Source organism: Entelurus aequoreus, linkage group LG23 (genome assembly GCF_033978785.1).
Source record: "Entelurus aequoreus isolate RoL-2023_Sb linkage group LG23, RoL_Eaeq_v1.1, whole genome shotgun sequence".
Lineage (NCBI taxonomy): Eukaryota > Metazoa > Chordata > Actinopteri > Syngnathiformes > Syngnathidae > Entelurus > Entelurus aequoreus.
This window is the reverse complement of record NC_084753.1, coordinates 33,668,663-33,694,142: the sequence shown is the minus strand read 5'-3', so window position 1 is coordinate 33,694,142 and position 25,480 is coordinate 33,668,663. Positions and strand designations below refer to the sequence as shown.

Below are 25,480 nucleotides of genomic sequence, written 5' to 3'. Positions count from 1 at the left end.
TTGCGGCGAAAGACGCCCTGAAATCCCTCCACGTGTCTTCAAAGACACTGGAGGGATGACTCTGTTCCGTGACGCCGAATGGAGCGGTTTCCAGGCTTATGGACAAAACACACACCCATGGACTACAACACAGATATGCAAACAAGGAAGTAAGTCTCAAGTTTTTGTGTGTCCTAAATATGTGCTGATATGCGCTTATTGTTGCTTGAGGGTCAAACTGAGCACCCCCCAAAAAATCTACAGTACTTATGCAGATCCTAAATACACAAACACAGGTACCAATAGGTAAGAAAAGTTGTTTTTACATAGTAGGTCCCCTTTAAAAAGCAACATTCATTAACACACAAAAAGACTATACAAATGGGACCCATCACCTCTCTGCTTGGCACTCAGCATCAAGGGTTGGAATTGGGGATTAAATCACCAAAAATGATTCCCGGGCGCGGCCACAGCTGCTGCTCACTGCTTCCCTCACCTCCCAGGGGGTGATCAAGGGTGATGGGTCAAATGCAGAGAATAATTTCGCCACACCCAGTGTGTGTGTGACAATCATTGGTACTTTAACTTTAACTTTTTAACATTAATTAGAGCACGAGAAGATTGAGTAAAACAATAAACTAAAAAGGACTCACCATGTGGAATTGCTTGCTTAAACCAATAATCTACTATTGCGGAAAATAAACTACATTTCTTAACAAGTACCATAATCATGCAACACTAGAGGGTGATGCTAAACATGTTACACACAGTAAGAGTAAACAGGAGCAAGCAAGCTAATCGCTAAGCCAGCCGCTAAACTAGCTTGAAACAACACAAGAAATAAGTGCTTAGTAAATTGTAATAAGTCTGTTGGGCTGCTCTGTTGCTGTTAAGCAACCACTGCCAGGCATACATGTAAGGTATTACATTGTTACGTTGAATGAGTTTAAAGCTTCTGTGAAAGGACTGCAGTCTACCTTGTCTGTATGCACATGTGTTATGTGAGCAAGTTTTAATGTCGTAAATGTGATGTTTTATGTATTTGTTTACTGTTTTTAATGTAACCTTGCTGCTGCCCTCTTGGCCAGGTCTCCCTTGGAAAAGAGATCTTTGATCTCAATGGGATTTTACCTGGTTAAATAAAGGCTAATAATAATAATAATAATAAGGTGAAGACGGAACCCAGAAATGGGCAGAGTTGATACCAAGGGTAGTATCAGTGTATGATCAATTGATTGATTGATTGAAACTTTTATTAGTAGATTGCACAGTGAAGTACATATTCCGTACAATTGACCACTAAATGGTAACACCCGAATACGTTTTTCAACTTGTCTGGACTAATTAGATTGATATTATTACGATTCCATTTTTTTTGCCGCTTTTGTTAATGTTAACAGGCTCGGGAACTCATTTAAATGATTATGCTTTGGTTTTGCCCCCCCAAAAATGGTTGTAAAAGAAAATATGGAACACCAGAAGTCAGGCAACTTTTATGCTGAATAATAATAATAATGGATTAGATTTTATATCGCGCTTTTCTATTATTAGATACTCAAAGCGCTCACAGAGAAGTGGGAATAGGGATGGTCTGTAAATAAGGTCTGGTTACGTCCATCCATCCACTTTGTACCGCTTATCCCTTTCGGAGTAGCGGGGGGCGCTGGAGCCTATCTCAGCAACAATCGGGCGGAAGGCAGGGTACACCCTGGACAAGTCGCCACCTCATCACAAGGCCAACACAGATAGACAGACACTAGGGCCAATTTAGTGTTGCCAATCAACCTATCCCCAGGTGCATGTCTGTGGAGGTGGGAGAAAGCCGGAGTACCCGGAGGGAACCACGCAGTCACGGGGATAACATGCAAACTCCACACAGAAGGATCCCGAGCGCAGGATCGAACCCAGGACCTTCGTATTGTGAGGCAGACGCACTAACCCCTCTTCCACCGTGCTGCCCGGTCTGGTTACGTGTTCACGACAAAAACATGATTCCCGTAGGAAAGTTGGCTTTATTTTGAGGACTGCGTTGCGCGGTTTGGAAGAGTAGACATGCTAGCAATCTGAGGGGTTCCTGGTTCGATACCCAGCTTCTACCAACCTCGTCACGTCCGTTGTGTCCTTGAGCAAGACACTTCACCTTTGCTCCTGATGGGTCGCGCGGTTAGGGCCTTGCATGGCAGCTCCCGCCATCAGTGTGTGAATGGGTGAATGTGGAAATAGTATCAAAGCGCTTTGAGTACCCTTGAAGGTAGAAAAGCGCTATACAAGTATAACCCATTTACTATTTTGAAAAGTTTCTGTTTTCTCTAATACAGTACAGTGCAGTTCATTTTATGTCGCTGTGGCTTGGGCATTTGCTGCATTTTTTAAAAATGTTGGGCTGTTTTAAATGCTGTGTTTTTGTTTCTATCAGCCATCATGTATGCACCATTTATCAACAAACTATAGCTGAGTTGTGTCCAAAACATTGCAAACTGTGTGATTTTCTTTCCGCATAGCAAGTAGTTAAGTAGCTACACTGCAAAAACTGCAATCTAAGTAAGATTAAATATCTCAAATAAGGGTGATATTTGCTTATTTTCTGTCTGATAAGATAATTCTTCTCACTAAGCAGATTTTATGTTAGAGTGTTTTACTTGTTTTAAGTGTTTTGTTTCTAACTGATCTCAGTAAGATATTACAGCTTGTTGCTGAGATTTGATGACCTATATTGAGTAAAACATGCTTGAAACTAGAATATCAACTGATGCAATGTTGTGTCATTAACACTCACAAGTATAAAACTACTTTTTTAAAGTAATCATTTCTTAAAAAAAAAATCATGATTTTGACACAAATGTGTCTTAAACAGATGGCAGCCAAATGGACTTTGCTGTTTTATTTTCAATGAAACAATAGAAAACACATACTCATATAGTAGTACAGTTGGCACAGTACAGTAAACGGACTATTTAAACATTTAACATGTGATATTTCAAACTATTTTGAACAGAAATAGTTCATGCACATTCAGATCAATTCTTCAAAATTACAATAACATTTTTTTTGGCTGGGGGCCGGGCTGTATATACATGCGCACTAATTGACTGAAAGAGCACGCACTTGGCGCGATGATGTCATGTTATCCATGGAAAAATGCATTTTTAGACAATATGATTTGCCTGAGCGGCTAGGAGACCCCGAGAGTAACAAGCGGTTGCCTTGTTGCCTTTCCATTAAGAACAATAAAATTAGTTTTAGCATAAGTTTGCTGGTTTCAAGAAATATAATGCCGAGCGCATGTCCTTATGTCAAGATAATGGCACTAGCATTTACTTCATTTAAGAATATTTTTCAACATATTGAGCAAAAAAGTCTATTTTTTTTCTACCAAGAAAAGTGCACTTGTTATTAGTGAGAATATACTTATTTTAAGGTATTTTTGGGTTCATTGAGGTTAGCTAATTTTTAGGGATGTCCAATAATGGCTTTTTTGCCGATATCCGATATTGTCCAACTCTTAATTACCGATATCAACCGATACCGATATATACAGTCGTGGAATTAACACATTATTATGCCTAATTTGGACAACCAGGTATGGTGAAGATAAGGTCCTTTTTAAAAAAAAATGTATAAAATCAAATAAGATAAATACATTAAAAACATTTTCTTGAATAAAAAAGAAAGTAAAACAATATAAAAACAGTTACATAGAAACTAGTAATGATTGAAAATTAGTAAAATTATCTGTTAAAGGTTAGTACTATTAGTGGACCAGCAGCACGCACAATCATGTGTGCTTACGGACTGTATCCCTTGCAGACTGTATTGATATATTTTGATATATAATGTAGGAACCAGAATATTAATAACAGAAAGAAACAACCCTTTTGTGTGAATGAGTGTAAATGGGGGAGGGAGGTTTTTTGGGGTTGGTGCACTAATTGTAAGTGTATCTTGTGTTTTTTATGTTGATTTAATAAAAATAAAAAAACGATACCGATAATTAAAAAAACGATACCGATAATTTCCGATAATACATTTTAAAGACTTTTTTGGCCGATCGGACATCTCTACTAATTTTACTTGTTTTGGAAAGTCTTGACAAGCCCCATTTTCTTGTTCTATTGGTAGATCATTTTGCTTAGTTCAAGTAAAATACCCCTAATTTTTGTATTTTTTCTTGTTTTAGAATACTGACTTTTTGCAGTGTACCTTGCTAGCCTCTGTAAGCGTTAGCATTTGACATCGACAAGGGGACAAAAACACCTACTGTACGTTCACAGTTGGTGTTTGCGTCGAACCGTGACTGTGAGGAAATATGACAGACATAGCCGACATGACGGACAGACTTAAAGGATGATTTTTGATCCGAAGTTATTGTGTCAGCCATCTTGAACGCTAAGCCGCTGTACCGGATGTGAGGGGGCGTGTCCACCGCGCCAACTTCCGTTTTCCAGCAAGTTCCGTGCTCCGCGAATAAATGCTCGAGCACGGCCGGTGGGGCTGCGGGAGGTAGACACTTCTAGAAGCAACGTGTGTTCATTCACCGGCAGAGTCGAGCACCTTTTTTTTAATACCAGCCAAGATGGCCAAATGGGGAGAAGGCGACCCTCGCTGGATCGTGGAAGAGCGAGCCGATGCTACTAATGTCAACAACTGGCACTGGTGAGGCGGAAAGAAAGGACATAGCTAGCCAGCGTGGCTAATGCTAATAGCATACCGAGCTACATGTCATGCTCACTAAAAACACCAATTCGATGTAATGTATTCTTCTTAATATGGTGTGTTAACACGGCGAGATATGTTAAAGGTGCTTTAATCATCGTAAAATGAAGCTAGCTTGTTGAAAGAAAGTGCATTGCAGTCAACAATAGTGAGTAGTAAAGAACTAATGGACACAACTAAGTGTCATAACACGCTTCTATTCCGGCCCACGTGCACGCGTCTAAAAACGTGCACGTCGGTGCCGGTGGGGGAAATCATCTCATGACGTCATAGCGAGCTTGCGCCCACGAGAAGCCATCAGCAGAAAGCCGCCTGTTCCGCTCGTATCAAACGTCCCCGTTGGCTCACCATGGTAACCGTTTCTCAGCACCACTTTTTTTTTTTTTCACTCACCCCATGGAAAGTTCCGGAGCGTTCCGGCACTGGGAAACTTCCAGATCTTAGAGTAGGGAACGCGCATTGGAACACACCCGTGTGTTAGAATTCCCAAACTGTACATAACGTACAACATTTATTGAATGGGGACGGCATGGCGAAGTTGGGAGAGTGGCCGTGCCAGCAATCTGAGGGTTACTGGTTCAATCCCCACCTTCTACCATCTTAGTCACGTCCGTTGTGTCCTTGAGCAAGACACTTCACCCTTGCTCCTGATGGGTCCTGGTTAGCGCCTTGCATGGCAGTTCCCGCCATCAGTGTGTGAATGGGTGAATGTGGAAATAGTGTCAAAGTGCTTTGAGTTCCTTAAAAAAAGGTAGAAAAGCGCTGTACAAGTACAACCCATTTACCATTTAATTTGAATGGGCAATCTTTAGGGGTGTATCGGTACACAAAAATTTTGGTTCGGTACGTACCTCGGTGTAGAGGTCGCGGTTCGGTTCATTTTCGATACAGTAAGAAAACAACAAAATATAAATTTTTTGGTTATTTATTTACCAAATTTGTAAACAATGGCTTTATCCTTTTAGCATCGGAAACACTATAATAATTCTTCCCACGTTAATTAACTTTAAACTGGCTCAAGTTGTTGCTCAGATTAAATAAAATGACATATACTTCTACATATAAAAAGTGCAACATTAAACAGTTTCAAGTCAACTCATCATGCTTAATTTATTACAGCATTTGGGAAGCCTGTAGTTGATTTTTATTATGTAAATGTTATATTTTTATCAACATGCGATAGCAGAGACCCTGTCATTCAAAACTAGGCTGCTACATTTCTAATGATTAATGTAACTATAGCTGAAAAATAGTACAATAGCAATAGGAGAGACTACACACACGCACACACACACCGCAAAATGAGCTAACGTTACGCTAAAAGCTAATTAGCCTTCACCTCAAGCCAGGACTGCGAGCGAGCTGAGCTGCAGTTTAAGTTTCTAGAAGGTCAACGGGCTCATAGTGATGTTACTAGTAGTTGACTGGGAGGTGTTTATTATCATTTGGGGAGAGTCCGCTTCCTGATGCTTACCTGCTAAAGTTTAGCAGGTGAGCAGATAGGTGTTTAACCTAAACACCTATCTGCTCGACACTGAAGCGCTGACTACATGCGCTCTGAATACGCACTGCTGATTGGCTGTTACCGCTCTGAATACGCACTGCTGATTGGCTGTTACCGCTTTGTGTGTAACCAATCAGATGGTTGCAGAAACGTGCACACATAGGGCCCTATGGGTGCTTGAGCCCCTGCCCTTTTTTGCCTCGTCTTAAAAAGTGTCCTCTGCCTGTGTGTGTGTTTTCTTTTTCTTTTTTTTCTTTAAACAACATTAAGAAATTCCTGTCAGGGATGTAAAAAAAACAAACAAAAAAAACAGCGGTACAAAAACTCCACATTTTCTTGTAAAACCGGGTTTTTTGAGCCTCCCGCTTCCGCCAGAGAGAGAGAGAGAGAGAGAGAGAGAGGGCGAGTGAGTGAGTAAGTGAGAGGCCAGAGAAGAGAGAGCCAACTGCGCCCCTGAGGAGACGTGACAGTGGAGCTACTTGAACCTGTGAGTTAAGGATTATGGTCTAGTCGCCGTCCACTTATTCAGCATCTAATATGGGTAATATTTCAGAAAAACGCTGTATTATTCTATTTTTCAATGTGTCAGCTTCTGTTTTTGCCGGACGTCGGAGCACGGCACATCAATTGAGCACGGCACGTCAATTCCGCACAGAGCAGAGCGGATCGTGCGGGACAGGAAGTAGTGTACAAAATACAAAATAAAACACTGAGTTAATTTTCAAAATAAAATGCACTGTGTTTACGGCAGATCACATTTCTCTCACAGTAGAGGTTTAGATATAACGTTTATTGTGACTTTGCTATTACTGTGTGAGTTAACAAAATAATAATAATAATAATGATAAGAATAATAATGATAATTATAATGATAATAATAATAATAATAATTCAGTTGTTTAGTCTGAGCAATAAGTGAGAAAGACCACAAGATACAACTTGATGGTGTTTTCATCAAGTTAAGGGAAGAAGGACAGATTTTCACATTGAAGTTTTTTCCATTTGGGTATTTATTTTTGTATTTTTTTTCAAAGTTCATGTTGCACTGGTCAATGTTCAATATTAAAGTGCTTATCTTTAACAATGAATAGCCTAATAATAAACCAGTGTTTTGTTGCTTTTCATGTCTTCCAAGCCTATGATAATGTGAATTAACTCATTATGACAATAATTTGTTGACACAAAAGAAATGGCAATCACTTTTACCTACAAAGGACACACCGCTAAGTAGTTAGCTTCCTATTAGCAAATTTAATTTTACATTAATTTCCATATTGTGTAAAGGACAAAAAAAAAATTTCCTGCCCTTTTCTGACTTTGAGCCTCTGCCCCTCTATAATCATGTGCACGTCCCTGGATGGTTGTGTGGGTGGGACAATGCGGGGTGCTGAGACAGAGGCAGAAGAAGCAAAGCAGCTTGTTAAGACTTTAGCTTAGAAACTCGTTCGGTACACCTCCAAACCAAACCGAAACCCCTGTACCGAAACGTTCAATACAAATACACGTACCGTTACACCCCTAGTAATCTAAAATTCATCATACAACACAGATTAAATAATCATTGCAAACTGAGCTGATGTCAGTCATGTTTTTGTGGAAGGGCTATTTCCTACTCCCCAACGTTCTTTGAAGGGGACCTATTTTGCAAAACCAACTTTTTGCACAATCTTACGTTGTAGTCAATTACCCCCCCCATCCTCTTGTTGTGGGGCAGACTGGCTCGTGCATGCACATGTAAACTAATACAAATTGCTGTATTTTTCGGAGTATAAGTCGCACCAGCCGAAAATGCATAATAAAGAAGGAAAAAAACATATATGTCACACTGGAGTATAAGTCACATCTTTTGGGGAAATGTATTCGATAAAACCCAACACCAAGAATAGACATTTGAAAGGCAATTTAAAATAAATAAAGAATAGTGAACAACATGCTGAATAAGTGTACGTTATATGACGCATAAATAATCAACTGAGTACGTGCCTGGTATGTTAACGTAACATATTATGGTAAGAGTCATTCAAATAACTATAACATATAGAACATGCTATACGTTTACCAAACAATCTGTCACTCCTAATTGCTAAATCCCATGAAATCTTATACGTCTAGTCTCTTACGTGAATGAGCTAAATAATATTATTTGATATTTTACGGTAATGTGTTCATTTCACACAAGTCGCTCCTGAGTATAAGTCGCACTCCCGGCCAAACTATGAAAAAAAACTGACTTATAGTCCAAAAAATACGGTGCGTATAGTTTGAACTTATTTCTGTCATTAGACTCGATATGGATTTGATTGTTTGAAACTTTTATTAGTAGATTGCACAGTTCAGTACATATTCCGTACAATTGACCGCTAAATGGTAACACCCGAATAAGTTTTTCAACTTGTTTAAGTCGGGGTCCACGTTAATCAATTCATGGTACAAATATATACTATCAGCATAATACAGTCGTCACACAAGTTAATCATCAGAGTATATACATTGAATTATTTACAATAAGCGCTAGAAACTACAACATGGCTGACGGGGAGAAGACAGAGCCCGGCCCGAAACTGCAGCCATCGCGGGGGTGAAGCGGCGTAGGCGTGGGATCAGGGTGGGGTGTCACCAAAAAAAAAAAAGATTTTTGAATTAATGGTGATTTTTAATTTGTAACAATTTTTACTCGATTCCAGAAAATTAAAAACCCTTGAAAAATTTTTAAAAAAATAAATAAATCTACATTTATTTATTTTTTAATCTGTCCTATCCAGCCACTCAGGCAAATCATATTGTTGATGTAGATGATCTATATCTGCTGTACAGATTTATTTTACAAAAGAGAAGTGTTGGATACTTCTCTTGTTGCCTTATTTGTATTTGACTGTATTAAATGTTTGGGTAGAATTTTATTAAACAAAACCAGTGTTAAGTAATTCATTAGAGCTGTTTATATATTTCATGTAGGAATGTAGTTAATCCTAGAACTGGCACCCAATGTTATTAAAAAGTATTGCTTTTGAATCGAGAATCATTTTGAATCGAGAATCGATTCTAAATCAAATCGTTCCCCTGAGGAATCGAATCCAATCATGTGGTGCCCAAAGATTCACAACCCTAATATGTGTGCCTATCAGTGTAGTAGTAGTCCCTGGGTGCGTGTTTTGTCCATAAGCCTCAAAGTTGCTACCCTCGGCGGCCCGGAACAGCGTCAACATCCCATTGTCTTTGAAGAATGGGGGAGGGATTTCAGAGCGTCTTTTGCTGCAATGCTCTCAATTGTAGATGAGGAAAATAGCGTATAATTCTTAAAACTGTCACTGGATGCGGTAAAAACTACCAACATGGCTGACGGGGAGAATACGCCCACAAAACGGTGCATCCTGAGGAGACGGCCAGAAAGCAGTTTGAAGATGGTTGATAAATCGTAATTTCTGCAAAATTTTGACCAAAGAACTATTGGACCACACGGAATAATTTTATATGTATAAAAAAATCATACATTTGAGCCCTGCTGTGCGTTAGTGTGGCTGTTTAACCATGGATTCCTCCCTCACAGGACGGAACGGGATGCCACAAGCTGGTCGTCGGACAAATTGAAAAGCCTCCTTCTGGGGTTGTGCGTGGAGAACGAGGAGGGCTGCTGCGAGGTCTCCGAGGTCAGCAAGTTGGAAGGCGAGGCGTCGATCAACAACCGCAAAGGGAAACTTATTTTCTTCTACGAGTGGAACATGAAGGCAACTTGGACCGGTGAGTCCACTGCCGGAGACATTGTTGTTCTATGACGTGACATAACCCCCCCACGCACTTCTTTTTCTTCAGGAAAGTCAAAATCAGGAATCAAATACAAAGGGACCGTCGAGATTCCCAACCTGTCCGACGAGAACGACATGGAGGATCTGGATGTAAGCATTCCCGGTGCTTCGGAGCACAAGAAGAGACTTTATAGGTGACACGTGTCCTCTCCTTTGTAGATCGGCATCTCACTCAACAAAGATGAACCGGAGACGCCGCTGGTCCAGCTGATGAAGTCCAAAGGATCCGAGAAGATCCGCATGGCTCTAGGAAGCTATGTGGACTATCTAAAAACAGGTGAAGGGCGTGGTCTGTGGAGGTGTGTCTACAGGACTGTGTGGCTGCTTGTTAATCCCGGCTTGTTCTTGATAACGTGCAGAGTTCACCCAGGGGATGATCCTGCCCACTGCGAACGGCATGGTGCAGCTGCAGTCCACCTCGCAGTCCAAAGCCAAGGCGGACAAAACCCAGGTTCACTGCTCTGGCGCCCGCCGTCACACTGTCTTCCGTGAGGTATCATAGCAGGCGCTAACTTCTTCTATTCATGGACTAGATTTCATCTTCAAGCAGCACTGTGGCGCCGGTCCACACGGGCGTGAAGATCCCCACGTGCAAGTTCAGCATTAGGGAGACGTTCCTCACGTCGCCCGCAGACCTCTACAGAGTCTTTGTCAACCAGGAGGTGAGTGTTGTGTAGTTATGTGCGGATTCATACTACCGATATCAGATCTTTATGCTCTAATATTGATTCTCAAATTAAAATATTGGTACTTTTGATACTTTAGTTCAGAGGTGTCCAAACTTTACTGAAAAGTAAAAGTATGTGGGAGCCATATTGATATTGTTTATTTGAAAAAAAAAAGCTAAAACCAGATATTGTCAGCTTTGTATATGGGAGATTAAGTATATTATTATTAATTAATTAGAACATTTAAACTTTATCTTATTTCATACCCAATTTTTTTTCTTACATTTTTCCTGTTTTTCCCTATGTATGAATATATTAAAAATATGATTTTTTAACTGCATAGCATAGTCTGTCAAAAAATTCTGCCTGTATGAAAATATTAACGTGCAGGTACATATTTAATAGTGTTTATTATGGTTGTTGTAATTTTTTAAATTAATTCACGAGTTCGTACTTTTTTTATTAACTAACGAAACTTTGTTTATATTTTATGTACATTACATTTTTCTTTTGGGAACTTGTAATATTTTAGATCAAATATATAAATATGTATGTGTGTGTCTATATATATGTATGTATGTGTGTATGTAGTTTAAAAAATTCAGCTTTTTCTCATTACATGCAGATTTTTCTTTTTTACATTTTACTGTTTTCATCGATCAGTGTGTAATTTGAAAACGCACAACTTTTAAAATGTTACCAGACACGTTAGGTATATTTTATTGAATTTTATTTGGGATCTGGAAAAACAATCAGTGGTATCACACATCACTGTCGTGTCCAAGGTGTCCTCGTCAAATCCCTTTTTTAAAATGTTTTATTTTATTTTATTTTTTTACATTCACTGTATAAGGAATCAAATTATTTGTACAATATTCTCTGAGATAATGTTTAACACCCGTGCACAGGAGCAGCAGTACACTTCAGTTATACAGTGTGTCCGTAAGGTCTCTTTAAAATTTTACAAATATATTACACAGGCAGTTGACAAGATTTGTTAACTAAAGTCTATTTAATGTAATCAGTGGTTGTCAAAGTTTCTTTCACCTCACTTAATACACCTCTATACGGGCACCACTCCTTGCACGAAGCAATGTTGCCACGTTCGCTGTAGCATAGCCGCATCAATGGAATGAAACAGCATACCAAACTGGGTTTCCACGAGTCATTAAAAAGCATTAAATCTTTAAATAGATTTTTGCAAAAATTAAGGCCTTCAATAGAATTAAAAAACATTAAATACAATGTCCAGAGGCATTAAAAAAGAAATGAGTAAATAAATCAAACAATAAATGGAAATGAGGTCATTAACTTTGCAGTTATCGATAAATTGCTACGTCTTCCTCTCTGGCTTTCAAAATGGATACAAGACGTCTCTCTCTGTGCATTGCCCTCAGCACCTGAGCACGTTGATTGGACAGTAAAATTACATGAATAGGACAATTATGTCAAATAATAATCACAATTATTTTTGATTGATATTGTAATCATGATTAATTACACTGTTTCATCATTTGAAAACAAGAGTATTGTACCACAAAATTTAATTTGAAATATAGTTTCAAAAAACGATATTGATTAGTAACAAATAAACCAACAAGTTAAAAAAAATAATAGGAATAACAAATTTAAATAACAATAGCAATATGAAAAACAATAAATTAATTATTCCGTTTTGTTTTTAATTAATGTTTTTTTCCCTTTTAGACTTATTTTATCATCATCATCATCATCATTTCTTTTTATTCCTTTCATAAAAATGCATATATACAAGCCATGTACAGTTGACACTTTCATTGTTTTTTAGTTTCTTATACATTTCCATGATTTTATCCCAATAGTGTGTGCTTTTTGTGTAAAATAAAATGTAATAAAATATTTGTTAATTAACGGCACAAATTTATTGTTGCAATACATCTTTAGATAATTTTGACCAGTATTTTTTTTAGGTCAAAGCATAATAATTGTGTAAATGTATCAATAGGTGCTTTAAGTGCATAATGCTTGTGTAAGATACTTTTTTGAAGCCTTTATTTTATTAGCGCAGTCAGACTGCTCCATGCTATTATTGTGCTCGACTCACTTGATTGAGGCTGTTAAAAAAAAAAAAAAAATAGAAAGAAAAAAAGAGTGCCTTCCAAGTTGCGACCACTGTTAGATCATTGATCTTACATCAAGGATGTCGTTCACAACAACACAACAGATGAGATGTATTGTAGGTGTATGGATTGTTCTTGCTAGCTACAGCTTCGTAGTTTAGTCGCTGTTTGAAGTTCTCAACGTTCACATTGTTTAATTCAGGACATGGACTGAGTGTGTCGGGGATGAATAAGCACTAACAGTTATCCCAAACAAATGTTTCTTCTCCTCACAATGACAACATTTCACTCACATGTCAATTTCCCTGATATTATTTTGCGTTTATCAGCGGATTCTGTTTTATTGGCCAACTATGTGATTTTGTTCGCGGTTACATGAACACCTGAAATCATATGACTTACTTTTTTGTTGAGTTTAATGATTATTTTTTTGCATATGTGTCAAATAAAAGTAGCTACCATGGTGACATCCCAAAATTCTACTAGACGAGCTCTTCTCTCACTCATTCGCGCCTCTTCTAATCATATTTTTTTTTCGATTATTGTATTTTCATGATCGTGAGAAGCCATAATCGTAATCTAAATAAAAATTTGGTTAATTGTCCAGCCTTAGAACAGAGTAAACCTCTTGTCAGTCATTCGCAATCTTTGTTTCGGTACGCGCAGTCGGTACCTTCTTGCAATTCTCTACACGTTTTCCTGCATGTAGTAGTGGTCGCCACAATCATGATTATGATGCAGTTTAAGAGGTTGTTTAACAGAAAGTAAAATGAAAAATAATTCAGATAATCATCTTGAACTTATTGGAAAAAATATATTTGTGTCATTATGTAAATTCTAACTGACTCAACTATTTATTTCTGTAAGAGAAATGTTGTATTTAGAATTCATTGATGTAAATTGGGTTACAAATTGAGAACATGAAGTGAACATATGTGTCAGTAGTTGCTATGAAGTGGAAAAGGGGTAGGATTAAATAAGCCTTGGTTCTTCTTACTCTTTTTGTAAGAAGAAATTAAAAAATGTGTGATGTATGCAATTCTAACATGATACATGTTCAAAATAAACTTCAACCAACAATTTTAATGTTGGAGTTGGAACTAATCGTTTTGAAACAAAACGGTGGAAGATGTTTGCGGTGGTGGGCTGTGCGAACCCATAAATGATGGCAAATCAAACTGACCAATTACAGCTCTTCTTTGTTTTAACTTAATTATATACAATTCAAACAACCAGAACAGGCAAGTAAACATGTTTCTATACATTTATTTCAAAGATCTAAATATAAATTATTTGTCTCTATAATTTTCAAACAGTAATCAAGAAAAAGAAACAAAGGATAACAGGGGATAACAAAAGAAAATAGAAATATTTTACTTTTATTTAAAACTTTTGTCTTTGATGTAAATTGTCTTTAATGTATTTTAGGCTGTGGGAAGTTTCCTTTGTTATTAGTGAACACTCACGTAAAGCTAGATTTTCTTGGATGTACATGTAAAGATCGGCGGGAGGGTACGTTGGTAGAGGAGCAAGGCACGTTGCGTACGAAAGTTACGTGACGCGAGAGTATATTTCAGCCTTTAGATACGTGTGTGAGTGTATATATATATGTGTATTTGTGTATATATGTAAATGTGTGTATACACCTACATACATATGTACACTACCGTTCAAAAGTTTGGGGTCACCCAAACAATTTTGTGAAATAGCCTTCATTTCTAAGAACAAGAATAGACTGTCGAGTTTCAGATGAAAGTTCTCTTTTTCTGGCCATTTTGAGCGTTTAACTTTAACCCCACAAATGTGATGCTCCAGAAACTCAATCTGCTCAAAGGAAGGTCAGTTTTGTAGCTTCTGTAACGAGCTAAACTGTTTTCAGATGTGTGAACATGATTGCACAAGGGTTTTCTAATCATCAATTAGCCTTCTGAGCCAATGAGCAAACACATTGTACCATTAGAACACTGGAGTGATAGTTGCTGGAAATGGGCCTCTATACACCTATGTAGATATTGCACCAAAAACCAGACATTTGCAGCTAGAATAGTCATTTACTACATTAGCATAGTATAGAGTGTATTTCTTTAAAGTTAAGACTAGTTTGAAGTTATCTTCATTGAAATGTACAGTGCTTTTCCTTAAAAAATAAGGACATTTCAATGTGACCCCAAACTTTTGAACGGTAGTGTATGTATTCATATATATAACTCATATATATGAATGTATGTGTATGTATTTATTTATATATATATATGTGTATGTGTGTGTGTATGTATATATGTATGTGTGTATATATGTATATGAATGTGTATTTATGTATGTGTACATACTGTATATATGTGTGTATAAATAATTGGATATTAAGTATGTGAAAGTTTGACTCTTACTTTGTTTACTTTCATGACCGCCCTAAAGTTTTGTAATCAATCAATCAGAAATATCAAACAGTTTAAAGGCCTACTGAAATGAATTTTTTTTATTTAAACGGGAATAGCAGATCCATTCTATGTGTCATACTTGATCATTTCGCGATATTGCCATATTTTTGCTGAAAGGATTTAGTAGAGAACATCGCCGATAAAGTTCGCAACTTTTGCCCGCTGATAAAAAAAAACCTTGCCCCTACCGGAAGTAGCGTGACGTCACAAGCGGTAGTGCTGCTCACAATTCCCCGTTGTTTACATGGAGCGAGAGATATTAGGAGCGAGAAAGTGACGATTACCCCATTAATTTGAGCAAGGATGAACGATTCGTGGATGAGTCACGTTAGAGTGAAGAACTAGAGGCAGTGCCGGACGTATCTTTTTTCGCTCTGACCGTAACTTAGGTACAAGCTGGCTCATTGGATTCCACACTCTCTCCTTTTTCTATTGTGGATCACGGATTTGTATTTTAAACCACCTCGGATACTATATCCTCTTGAAAATGAGAGTCGAGCACGCAAAATGGACATTCAGAGTGACTTTTATCTCCACGACAATACATCGGTGACACACTTAGCTACTGAGCTAAAGTGATAGCATCTGTCTCAAATGCAGATAGAAAGAAAATAAATAAATCCCTGACTGGAAGGATAGACAGAAGATCAACAATACTACTATCAGGAGACACCGAACCAAACACTGGACATGTAAATACACGGTTAATGTGTATTCGACGCCTGTCGAAGCCTAGCAATGCTGTTGCTAATGACGCTAACTTAACAACGGGACCTCGTCAGAGCTATGATAAAAACATTAGCGCTCCACCTACGCCAGCCAGCCCTCCTCAGCTCATCAACACCCGTGCTCACCTGCGTTCCAGCGTTTGACGATGCGTTCGGCGGCCCGGAGACGTAGGAAGTCAAGGTGAGTTCGCTGCTAGCGCGTCTGCTATCCAAGTCAAAGTCCTCCTTGTTGTGTTGCTACAGCCAGCCGCATACACCGATCCCACCTACAACGCTCTTCTTTGCAGCCTCCATTGCAAAAGATTCACCAACACAGATGTCCAGAATACTGTGGAATTTTGTCGAAGAAAACAGAGCTCTGTGTATTGTGTCCAATATGGTCCAAACACTTCCGTGGATCTCTCGACGTCACGTGCATACGTCATCCTCCAAAGGCGTTTTGAACCGGAAGTTTAGCGGGAAATTTAAAATTGCACTTTATAAGTTAACCCGGCCGTATTGGCATGTGTTGCAATGTTAAGATTTCATCATTGATATATAAACTATCAGACTGCGTGGTCGGCAGTAGTGGGTTTCAGTAGGCCTTTAAATGTGCCAAACATTGATAAGTGTGAAGAGAGTTTTGCATTTTTCGCATCATGCATGGTAGTAGATTTAAATGGGTGTAATTTTGAAATATGTATCGTGAATGGACATTCTTTTATAATATCCACAAAGTTCAGTGCGCAGGTTGTGTTATGTGTGACTGTGTGTGTTTACTTTTTATGTTGGTTGAAGTTTTTTTGCGCCATGAGTGGAATAGGTTATTTGGATTGTGTCATATAAGTAAATGTAAAGGAAATGCTTTGTTCATGTTGTCCACAAGATGGCAGCAAAGCTGTAGCAATTAAATTGACGGATCATTCAAATTAAGCTTGAGGCACTCTGCAGGACTCTTTAATAAACTTGTGACATCTCGTGGACTGTAGTTTGGACAGACCTGGTTTAACTCATAAAAAGAACAAATAATTAACTAGTACAGTGAAACTGACAATGTTTGTCAGAGTTGAACCACAAATTAAGTTTTTTGTTATTCAACAAGCAAGTTTTTTTCTCGACTGGTCACTGGGGTTTTTCAAAACAGAAATACAGGAAAAATATGTTTCAACTTTTATTTACATTTAAACAAAATGTTTACAAATTTGCCAAAGGTATGAATCATTTTGGGCTTGAATTTTATTTTATTTTATTTTTTTGATTACAGTAGTTACTCCTTGAAATGCTGACTGATCTGAACTCGGAACATTTTGCGTGTACAGTAGATTCCTGCCATAGCCCACGTTGTTTTCTGGCCATACGCAAAAAGTGAAAATCTGTGAGTAATACGCCCAAATGCTGAATCAGGAGTATTCTAGGATGTATCAGATCAGACTGGATTGATTTGTATAGTAGTTGACACATTAAATGATTGCTGTGTTTGCAGATGACTCAAGCGTTCACACACGCTCCAGCGATGGTGGACGCAGAGAAGGGTGGCAAATTCCGTCTTCTCGATGGAAATGTTTTGGGGGAATTCACTGAACTGGTAAGAGTGGTCTTCACCTCAGCCTCAAAGATGACTTTTTCTACAGATTTGGCAGGCGTCGGGGATACAAACGTGCAAGCACGCTTTGCAGACTGTAATGTGACTGCTCCTCCAGTTACTGTATTTTTCGGACTATAAGTCACAGTTTTTTTCATAGTTTGGCTGGGGGTGCGACTTATACTCAGGAGCGACTTATGTGTGAAATTATTAACACATTACCGTAAAATATCAAATAATATTATTTAGCTCATTCACGTAAGAGACTAGACCATACTTGCCAACCTTGAGACCTCCGATACCGGGCGGTCGGGGGTGGGGGGGCGTGGGCGTGGTTAAGAGGGGAATATATTTAAGCTAGAATTCACCAATTCAAGTATTTCATATATGTATATGTATATATATATGTATATATATATATGTATATGTATATATATATATATGTATATGTATGTATATATATTTTATTATACATATAAATAAAATAAATACTTGAATTTCAGTGTTCTGGAGGCTATCCAGTATATGGCAGTATTGTCCTGTTTAAGAGTGTCACAACATTGCTGTTTACGGCAGACGAACTGCTTTACGGTAGACTAAAACGTGACTGCTGTTGTTGTGTGTTATTACCGCGCTGGGAGGACGTTAATGAAACTGCCTAACAATAAACCCACATAAGAAACCAAGAACTCGCCCTCGATCATTCTACAGTTATGTCATTGGGCAGGCAAGCTGTTTATATTCAATATATGTGGGAAAGCGGACGTGAGAACAGGCTGTCCCCACTCAGGTCCGCATTGAGCTGGAGGAGGCGTGGCCTCCAGCTCCGGCTGAATACCGGGAGTTTGTCGGGAGAAAATTTCTGCCGGGAGGTTATCGGGAGATGCGCTGAATACCGGGAGTCTCCCGCTAAAAATGGGTGGGTTGGCAAGTATGGACTAGATGTATAAGATTTCATGGCATTTAGCGATTAGGAGTGACAGATTGTTTGGTAAACGTATAGCATGTTCTATATGTTATAGTTATTTGAAGGACTCTTACCATAATATGTTACGTTAACATACCAGGCACGTTCTCAGTTGGTTATTTATGCCTCATATAACATACACTTATTCAGCCTGTTGTTCGCTATTCTTTCTTTATTTTGAATTGCCTTTCAAATGTCTATTCTTGGTGTTGGGTTTTATCAAATAAATTTCCCCAAAAAATGCGACTTATACTCCAGTGCGACTTACCCTGTATATGTTTTTTTCCTTCTTTATTATGCATTTTCGGCCGGTGCAACTTATACTCCGGAGCGACTTATAGTCCGAAAAATACGGTACTTGTTAAATAACCAACAAAGTTATTTAATTACTAATGGAATTACTCTTTAACAAATGTAATTAATTACTTAAAGTAATTAGTGCTTTACTTAAAAAAACATTTGAACATATACAGTTGAGAAAAATTTCATATGAGTGTGCGCCTTTTAAAAGGCGGTGTCTGTTGCCAAGCGACCTGTGACGTCAGCGAGGGTTTCAGCTGCGCTGTATTTGTTACCTTTAGCAGTTGACAGCGGCAGATTGTCTGCTCTGACGGCTGTTCTGTTGAATCTTTTAACTGGACTGTGTATACCTCCTATGGAGGGAAATTACTGCCAAAACTCCACAAACTCAAAATTGTTTGACAAACTCCTAAAAATGTTTCACAAATCACTCGCTCCGTCGGCAAATGCGTGCAAATGTTTTCATATTTAATTCCCAAGTCTGTTTTTAGTTGCCTCTCTTCAGTATTTGGTCCAATTAAAAGGAGCAAGTGGGCGGAGCCAATGCAAGAAGAACCACTCATCAGCACCACCTGTCGTTGAAGAGTGCGGACTACGGTTCCTGCGCATGAGAAACAAAACAAGTGAAGAAACCGTGCCAAAGTTTATCCCAAAAGAAAGAAAATAGTTTTTCTACTTACTAATCCTTTTAGTGCAGGGGTCCCCAACCAGGAGTACCAGTTTAATGTAGGCATTATTTTCATGGACCGGCCTTCCACGTGTGGCAGATAAATATAGCAAATAAGTGCATGAAAAATGAATACATGAACAAACTCACCATAACGTTGAATTAGTGGGAGCCCCCGACCTTTTCCTTTTGCAAAAAAGCTCTCCATGGACTTCTGTTTTTTACTAAATTTTGTTCATAGTAGGCTTTTTTGGCTTTAGTATCTGATGGGTTATATGTGATACATCACATTCAAGAATAAGAGCACGGATATATAATAGTTAGAAATACCATTAATTCCAATAGATTTCTATTTCCATACTAAAAGTTATGTATTCATATTTTGTGCAATATTTCATACACTGTTAGCTTTTTTGGTCCAATGTTCCATGCTTATACATCTACTTGTGTACTAAGACTGTGTGCAATAATAGCAGCACTTTAACTTACTTGGCCAAAGGACATGTGTGTTTTCTTCCTTCATCACAATTATTATATGCAACAATTTAGCACTGAGATTGCCTACTATGCCCTGATGTTAGGTCATCAATCTGGGACCTTTTTAATTTAGTACCTTTAAGGTACTTAAAAGCGCTTCAACACTATTTCCACATTCACACACAAGTGAGCAACAGACGTGATTGGATGGCGGAACCCGGGGATCGAACCAGGAACCCTCAGGTTGCTGGCACGGCCGCTCTACCAACCAGGCCGTGCTGTCTCTCTTTACATTTGATATGTTTATTAATGTGCAGTGTAACAAAGATGTAACAAATATAGCAAATGGCGACTTCAGGAGTTTATAATACATCTATGAACAAGCTTATTGGTGTGACAGGCGAAAGTTAAGTAGGAGAAAATGCGGTCGGTTATAAATTATTTCATGTCTCTGTGCGGCCTGGTAGAAAATGCGTCATGCCGGACCAGTAGTTGGAGACCAATGCTTTAGTGTGTTTGTGAATTTTTTTTTTTTTTTTTTGGTAACATTTCTGAGTTTTGGCAGTAATTTCACTCCATAAAATATACATTTATATATTAATAAAGAGGAGGGGCCGCTGGAGCTCCGGTGCAGGTGCGAAGGCGAATGTGGCGGGGGGGTCGGTGTCTGCAATGCGCGGTACAAACTCCAGACTCTTCCCTTTTAATGACTATTGAAACAAAGCATCGTTGCGTTGTCGGGATGTGACCTCTGGCCTGTGCTCCAAATGTCAAAGTGAAGAAATTCAATGACGCGCGGGCTAAAGGTGGGAGTAACTATCAAAGGCATGATCAAAAGATGATATAAATTATATTTCCAGAAGTATTTGGCCACCTGCCTTGACTCACATATGAACTTGAAGTGCCATCCCATTCCTAACCCATAGGGTTCAATATGATGTGGGTCCACCTTTTGCAGCTATTACAGCTTCAACTCTTCTGGGAAGGCTGTCCAAAAGGTTGCGGAGTGTGTTTATAGGAATTTTCCACCATTCTTCCAAAAGCGCATTGGTGAGGTCACACACTGATGTTGGTCTAGAACAGACCTGGGCAAATTAAGGCCCGGGGGCCACATGCGGCCCGTTAAGCTTTTCAATCTGACCCGCCGGACATTCCCAAATATTTTTTTAGATCTTTAAGATGGAATGTGTAGCTGCCATTATGATGTGCAGTGATGTTTTCTAACAATCGTAAGTCTTGAACTATACAAAGTATTTCAATCGTTGGAATCTGCGCTTATGGATGATATACTAGTTACTATGGTAATCTAATTAGTGACTATGGTCATCTAAGTCACAGCAGCTCAGACGAGGTACCAAGCAGTGTGGGTGGGAAGCGTTTCCATAGATGCGGAAGGAGATTTTCACAACAAAGTTCTAAAGCTTAGTGATATATCAGATATATCAGATTGTAGGTGGGTTTATTTTGTACCCTTCGCATTCCTAGGTGTGACGTTCATATTGTCAATATTCAGTGTTTTATCGTTAATAGAAACATTTTAAATTCCATTACGTTTTTTAAGACGGTCTGTCATAACGCTTTTAGCATTCAATCAGACATTATTGTGAGGTTTTGTAAAAGTGTTCTTAAAAATAGGTATACCGGCCCCCAGACACATTTTTTTCTCTAAATGTGGCCCCCGAGTCAAAATAATTGCCCAGGCCTGGTCTAGAAGGCCTGGCTCTCAGTCTCCGTTCTAATTCATTCCAAAGGTGTTCTACCGGGCTCAGGTCAGGACTCTGTGCAGGCCAGTGAAGTTCATCCACACTAGACTCTGTCATCCATGTATTTATGGACCTTGCATACAGTCATGTTGGAAGAGGAAGGGGCCCGCTCCAAACTGTTCCCACGAGGTTGGGAGCATGGAATTGTCCAAAATATTTTGGTTTCCTGGAGCATTCAAAGTTCCTTTCACTGGAACTAAGGGGCCAAGCCCAACTCATGAAAAACAACCCCACACCATAATTCCTCCTCCACCAAATTTCACACTCGGCACAATGCAGTCCGAAATGTAGCGTTCTCCTGGCAACCTCCAAACCCAGACTCGTCCATCAGATTGCCTGATGGAAAAGCGTGATTCATCACTCCAGAGAAAGCGTCTCCACTGCGCTAGAGTCCAGTGGCGACGTGCTTTACACCAGTGGTCCCCAACCTTTTTGTAACTGCGGACAACGCTTGAAAATTTGGCCCACGGACCGGGGGGAGAGTTTTTATTTATTTTAATCAATCATGTGTGCTTACGGACTGTATCCCTGCAGACTGTATTGATATATATTGATATATAATGTAGGAACCAGAAATATTAATAACAGAAAGAAACAACCCTTTTGTGTGAATAAGTGTAAATGGGGGAGGGAGGTTGTTTGGGTTGGTGCACTAATTGTAAGTGTATCTTGGGTTTTTTATGTTGATTTACTAAAAAAATTGTATTTCTTGTGCGATCAATCCACGGACCGGTACCGGGGCGTGGCCCGGTGGTTGGGGACCACTGCTTTACACTACTGCATCCCACGCTTTGCATTGGACTTGGTGATGTATGGCTTAGATGCATCTGCTCGGCCATGGAAACCCATCCCATGAAGCTCTCTGCGTACTGTACGTGGGCTAATTGGAAGGTCACATGAAGTTTGGAGCTCTGTAGCAACTGACTGTGCAGAAAGTCTTTGCACTATGCGCTTCAGCATCCGCTGACCCCTCTCTGTCAGTTTACGTGGCCTACCACTTGGTGGCTGAGTTGCTGTTGTTCCCAAACTCTTCCATTTTCTTATAATAAAGTTGACTTTGGAATATTTAGAAGCGACTGGATTTGTTGCACAGGTGGCATCCTATGACAGTTCCACTCTGGAAATCACTGAGAGCGGCCCATTCTTTCACAAATGTTTGTAGAAACAGTCTCCATGCCTAAGTGCTTGATTTTATACACCTGTGGCCGAACCAAGTGATTAGGTCACCTGATTCTCATCATTTGGATGGGTGGTGAAATACTTTTGGCAATATAGTGTACATCAGTATGGTGATATTGTCTCAAATACATACGTCTTTCTACAAACCCCGTTTCCATATGAGTTGGGAAATTGTGTTAGATGTAAATATAAACAGAATACAATGATTTGCAAATCATTTTCAACCCATATTCAGTTGAATATGCTACAAAGACAACATATTTGATGTTCAAACTAATAAACTTTTTTTTTTTTTTTTTGCAAATCATTAACTTTAGAATTTGATGCCAGCAACACGTGACAAAGAAGTTGGGAAAGGTGGCAATAAATACTGATAAAGTTGAGGAATGCTCATCAAACACTTATTTGGAACATCCCACAGGTGAACAGGCAAATTGGGAACAGGTGGGTGCCATGATTGGGTATAAAAGTAGATTCCATGAAATGCTCAGTCATTCACAAACAAGGATGGGGCGAGGGTCACCACTTTGTCAACAAATGCGGGAGCAAATTGTTGAACAGTTTAAGAAAAACCTTTCTCAACCAGCTATTGCAAGGAATTTGGGGATTTCTCCATCCACGGTCCGTAATATCATCAAAGGGTTCAGAGAATCTGGAGAAATCACTGCACGTAAGCAGCTAAGCCTGTGACCTTCGATCCCTCAGGCTGTACTGCATCAACAAGCGACATCAGTGTGTAAAGGATATCACCACATGGGCTCAGGAACACTTCAGAAACCCACTGTCAGTAACTACAGTTGGTCGCTACATCTGTAAGTGCAAGTTAAAACTCTCCTATGCAAGGCGAAAACCGTTTATCAACAACACCCAGAAACGCCGTCGGCTTCACTGGGCCTGAGCTCATCTAAGATGGACTGATACAAAGTGGAAAAGTATTCTGTGGTCTGACGAGTCCACATTTCAAATTGTTTTTGGAAACTGTGGACGTCGTGTCCTCCGGACCAAATAGGAAAAGAACCATCCGGATTGTTATAGGCCCAAAGTTGAAAAGCCAGCATGTGTGATGGTATGGGGGTGTATAAGTGCCCAAGACATGGGTAACTTACACATCTGTGAAGGCGCCATTAATGCTGAAAGGTACATACAGGTTTTGGAGCAACATATGTTGCCATCCAAGCAACGTTATCATGGACGCCCCTGTTTATTTCAGCAAGACAATGCCAAGCCACGTGTTACATCAACATGGCTTCATAGTAAAAGAGTGCGGGTACTAGACTGGCCTGCCTGTAGTCCAAACCTGTCTCCCATTGAAAATGTGTGGCGCATTATGAAGCCTAAAATACCACAACAGAGACCCCCGGACTGTTGAACAACTTAAGCTGTACATCAAGCAAGAATGGGAAAGAATTCCACCTGAGAAGCTTAAAAAATGTGTCTCCTCAGTTCCCAAACCTTTACTGAGTGTTGTTAAAAGGAAAGGCCATGTAACACAGTGGTGAACATGCCCTTTCCCAACTACTTTGGCACGTGTTGCAGCCATGAAATTCTAAGTTACTTATTATTTGCAAAAAAAAAATAAAGTTTATGAGTTTGAACATCAAATATCTTGTCTTTGTAGTGCATTCAATTGAATATGGGTTGAAAAGGATTTGCAAATCATTGTATTCCGTTTATATTTACATCTAACACAATTTCCCAACTCATATGGAAACGGGGTTTGTAAAATCTAGCGGTGGAACAAGCAATATCGGTTTACCGCCCAGCCCCACAGCCAAGTGTCATGTTGTCAATTCCAGTTGTTCCTTTTCCCAACTTGTGCCATAAAATGGGACTTTGTATCGTGCAGGTACCTGACGAGAAGATAGTGATGAAGTGGAGGTACAACAATTGGCCCTGCGGTACGTGCGTTACACGTCACATGACCCAAACCTCATATTGGCTAGAGAAAAGAATAATAACTAAGATGTCGCTTTATTTTTTTTAGAGCATTACGCCACCGTCACGCTGCGCTTCGGGGACCGCAGCAGCGAGACGGAGCTGAAGGTGGACTGTCGAGGCGTCCCCGACAACGACGAGGAGCGTACGAAAGAGGGCTGGAAGAGATACTACTTTGAAGCCATCAAACAGACTTTTGGCTACGGGGCGCGGCTCTACTGAAAACTCTTTGGCTTTTAGATCATCCTCATCCTCATCATCATCATCATCCTCCACGAGGCTCATCTGTGTGCAAATGTTTTCATATTTAATTCCCAAGTCTGTTTTTAGTTGCCTCTCTTCAGTATTCGGTCCAATTTAAAAGGAGCAAGTGGGCGGAGCCTATGTGAGAAGAACCACTAATTGGCCTCGACAGCGATGTTATTGCAGAACTGAAAAACTAAATAAAAATGTTGGTTTGCCGTTAATTTCACAAACTGCTGCGAAACTGAATGTTGATTTTTTTTACTCCAGGATGCAACTGTAGCGCCGATGCATGCACGACAGCACCTGCGCATCCGCCCTTTCATGCAAGCATCTCACCAAGCTCCTCCCAGCTGGTCAGCGTCCTGCACAAATGTCTCTTCTCTAGGTTTTAGCGATCCTATTTATATCCCCGTGTAAAAAGTCACCTTTATTGGAATAAAAGACATCACCGCG

At 39.3% G+C, this 25,480-nt stretch overlaps 1 protein-coding gene across 3 annotated transcripts; it reads left to right on the top strand.

Moving 5' to 3' along the window:
• LOC133641095 (activator of 90 kDa heat shock protein ATPase homolog 1-like) lies at positions 1 to 25,480 on the top strand. Of its 3 annotated transcripts, XR_009824254.1 has the most exons (10): positions 4,407 to 4,632; positions 9,744 to 9,934; positions 10,007 to 10,089; positions 10,159 to 10,276; positions 10,359 to 10,450; positions 10,533 to 10,661; positions 17,395 to 17,496; positions 24,693 to 24,744; positions 24,831 to 25,232; positions 25,295 to 25,480. XR_009824254.1 is itself a non-coding variant. In XM_062034956.1 (9 exons), exons 1-9 carry the CDS (start codon positions 79 to 81, stop codon positions 25,001 to 25,003), a joined length of 1,011 nt encoding a protein of 336 aa, XP_061890940.1. In that variant the 5' UTR covers positions 1 to 78; the 3' UTR covers positions 25,004 to 25,480. The 3 variants fall into 3 exon arrangements, 2 of the variants coding, with proteins under 2 accessions (XP_061890940.1, XP_061890939.1); XM_062034956.1 differs by lacking the exon at positions 4,407 to 4,632 and adding an exon at positions 1 to 149 and having other exon boundaries at positions 24,831 to 25,480; XM_062034955.1 differs by having other exon boundaries at positions 24,831 to 25,480.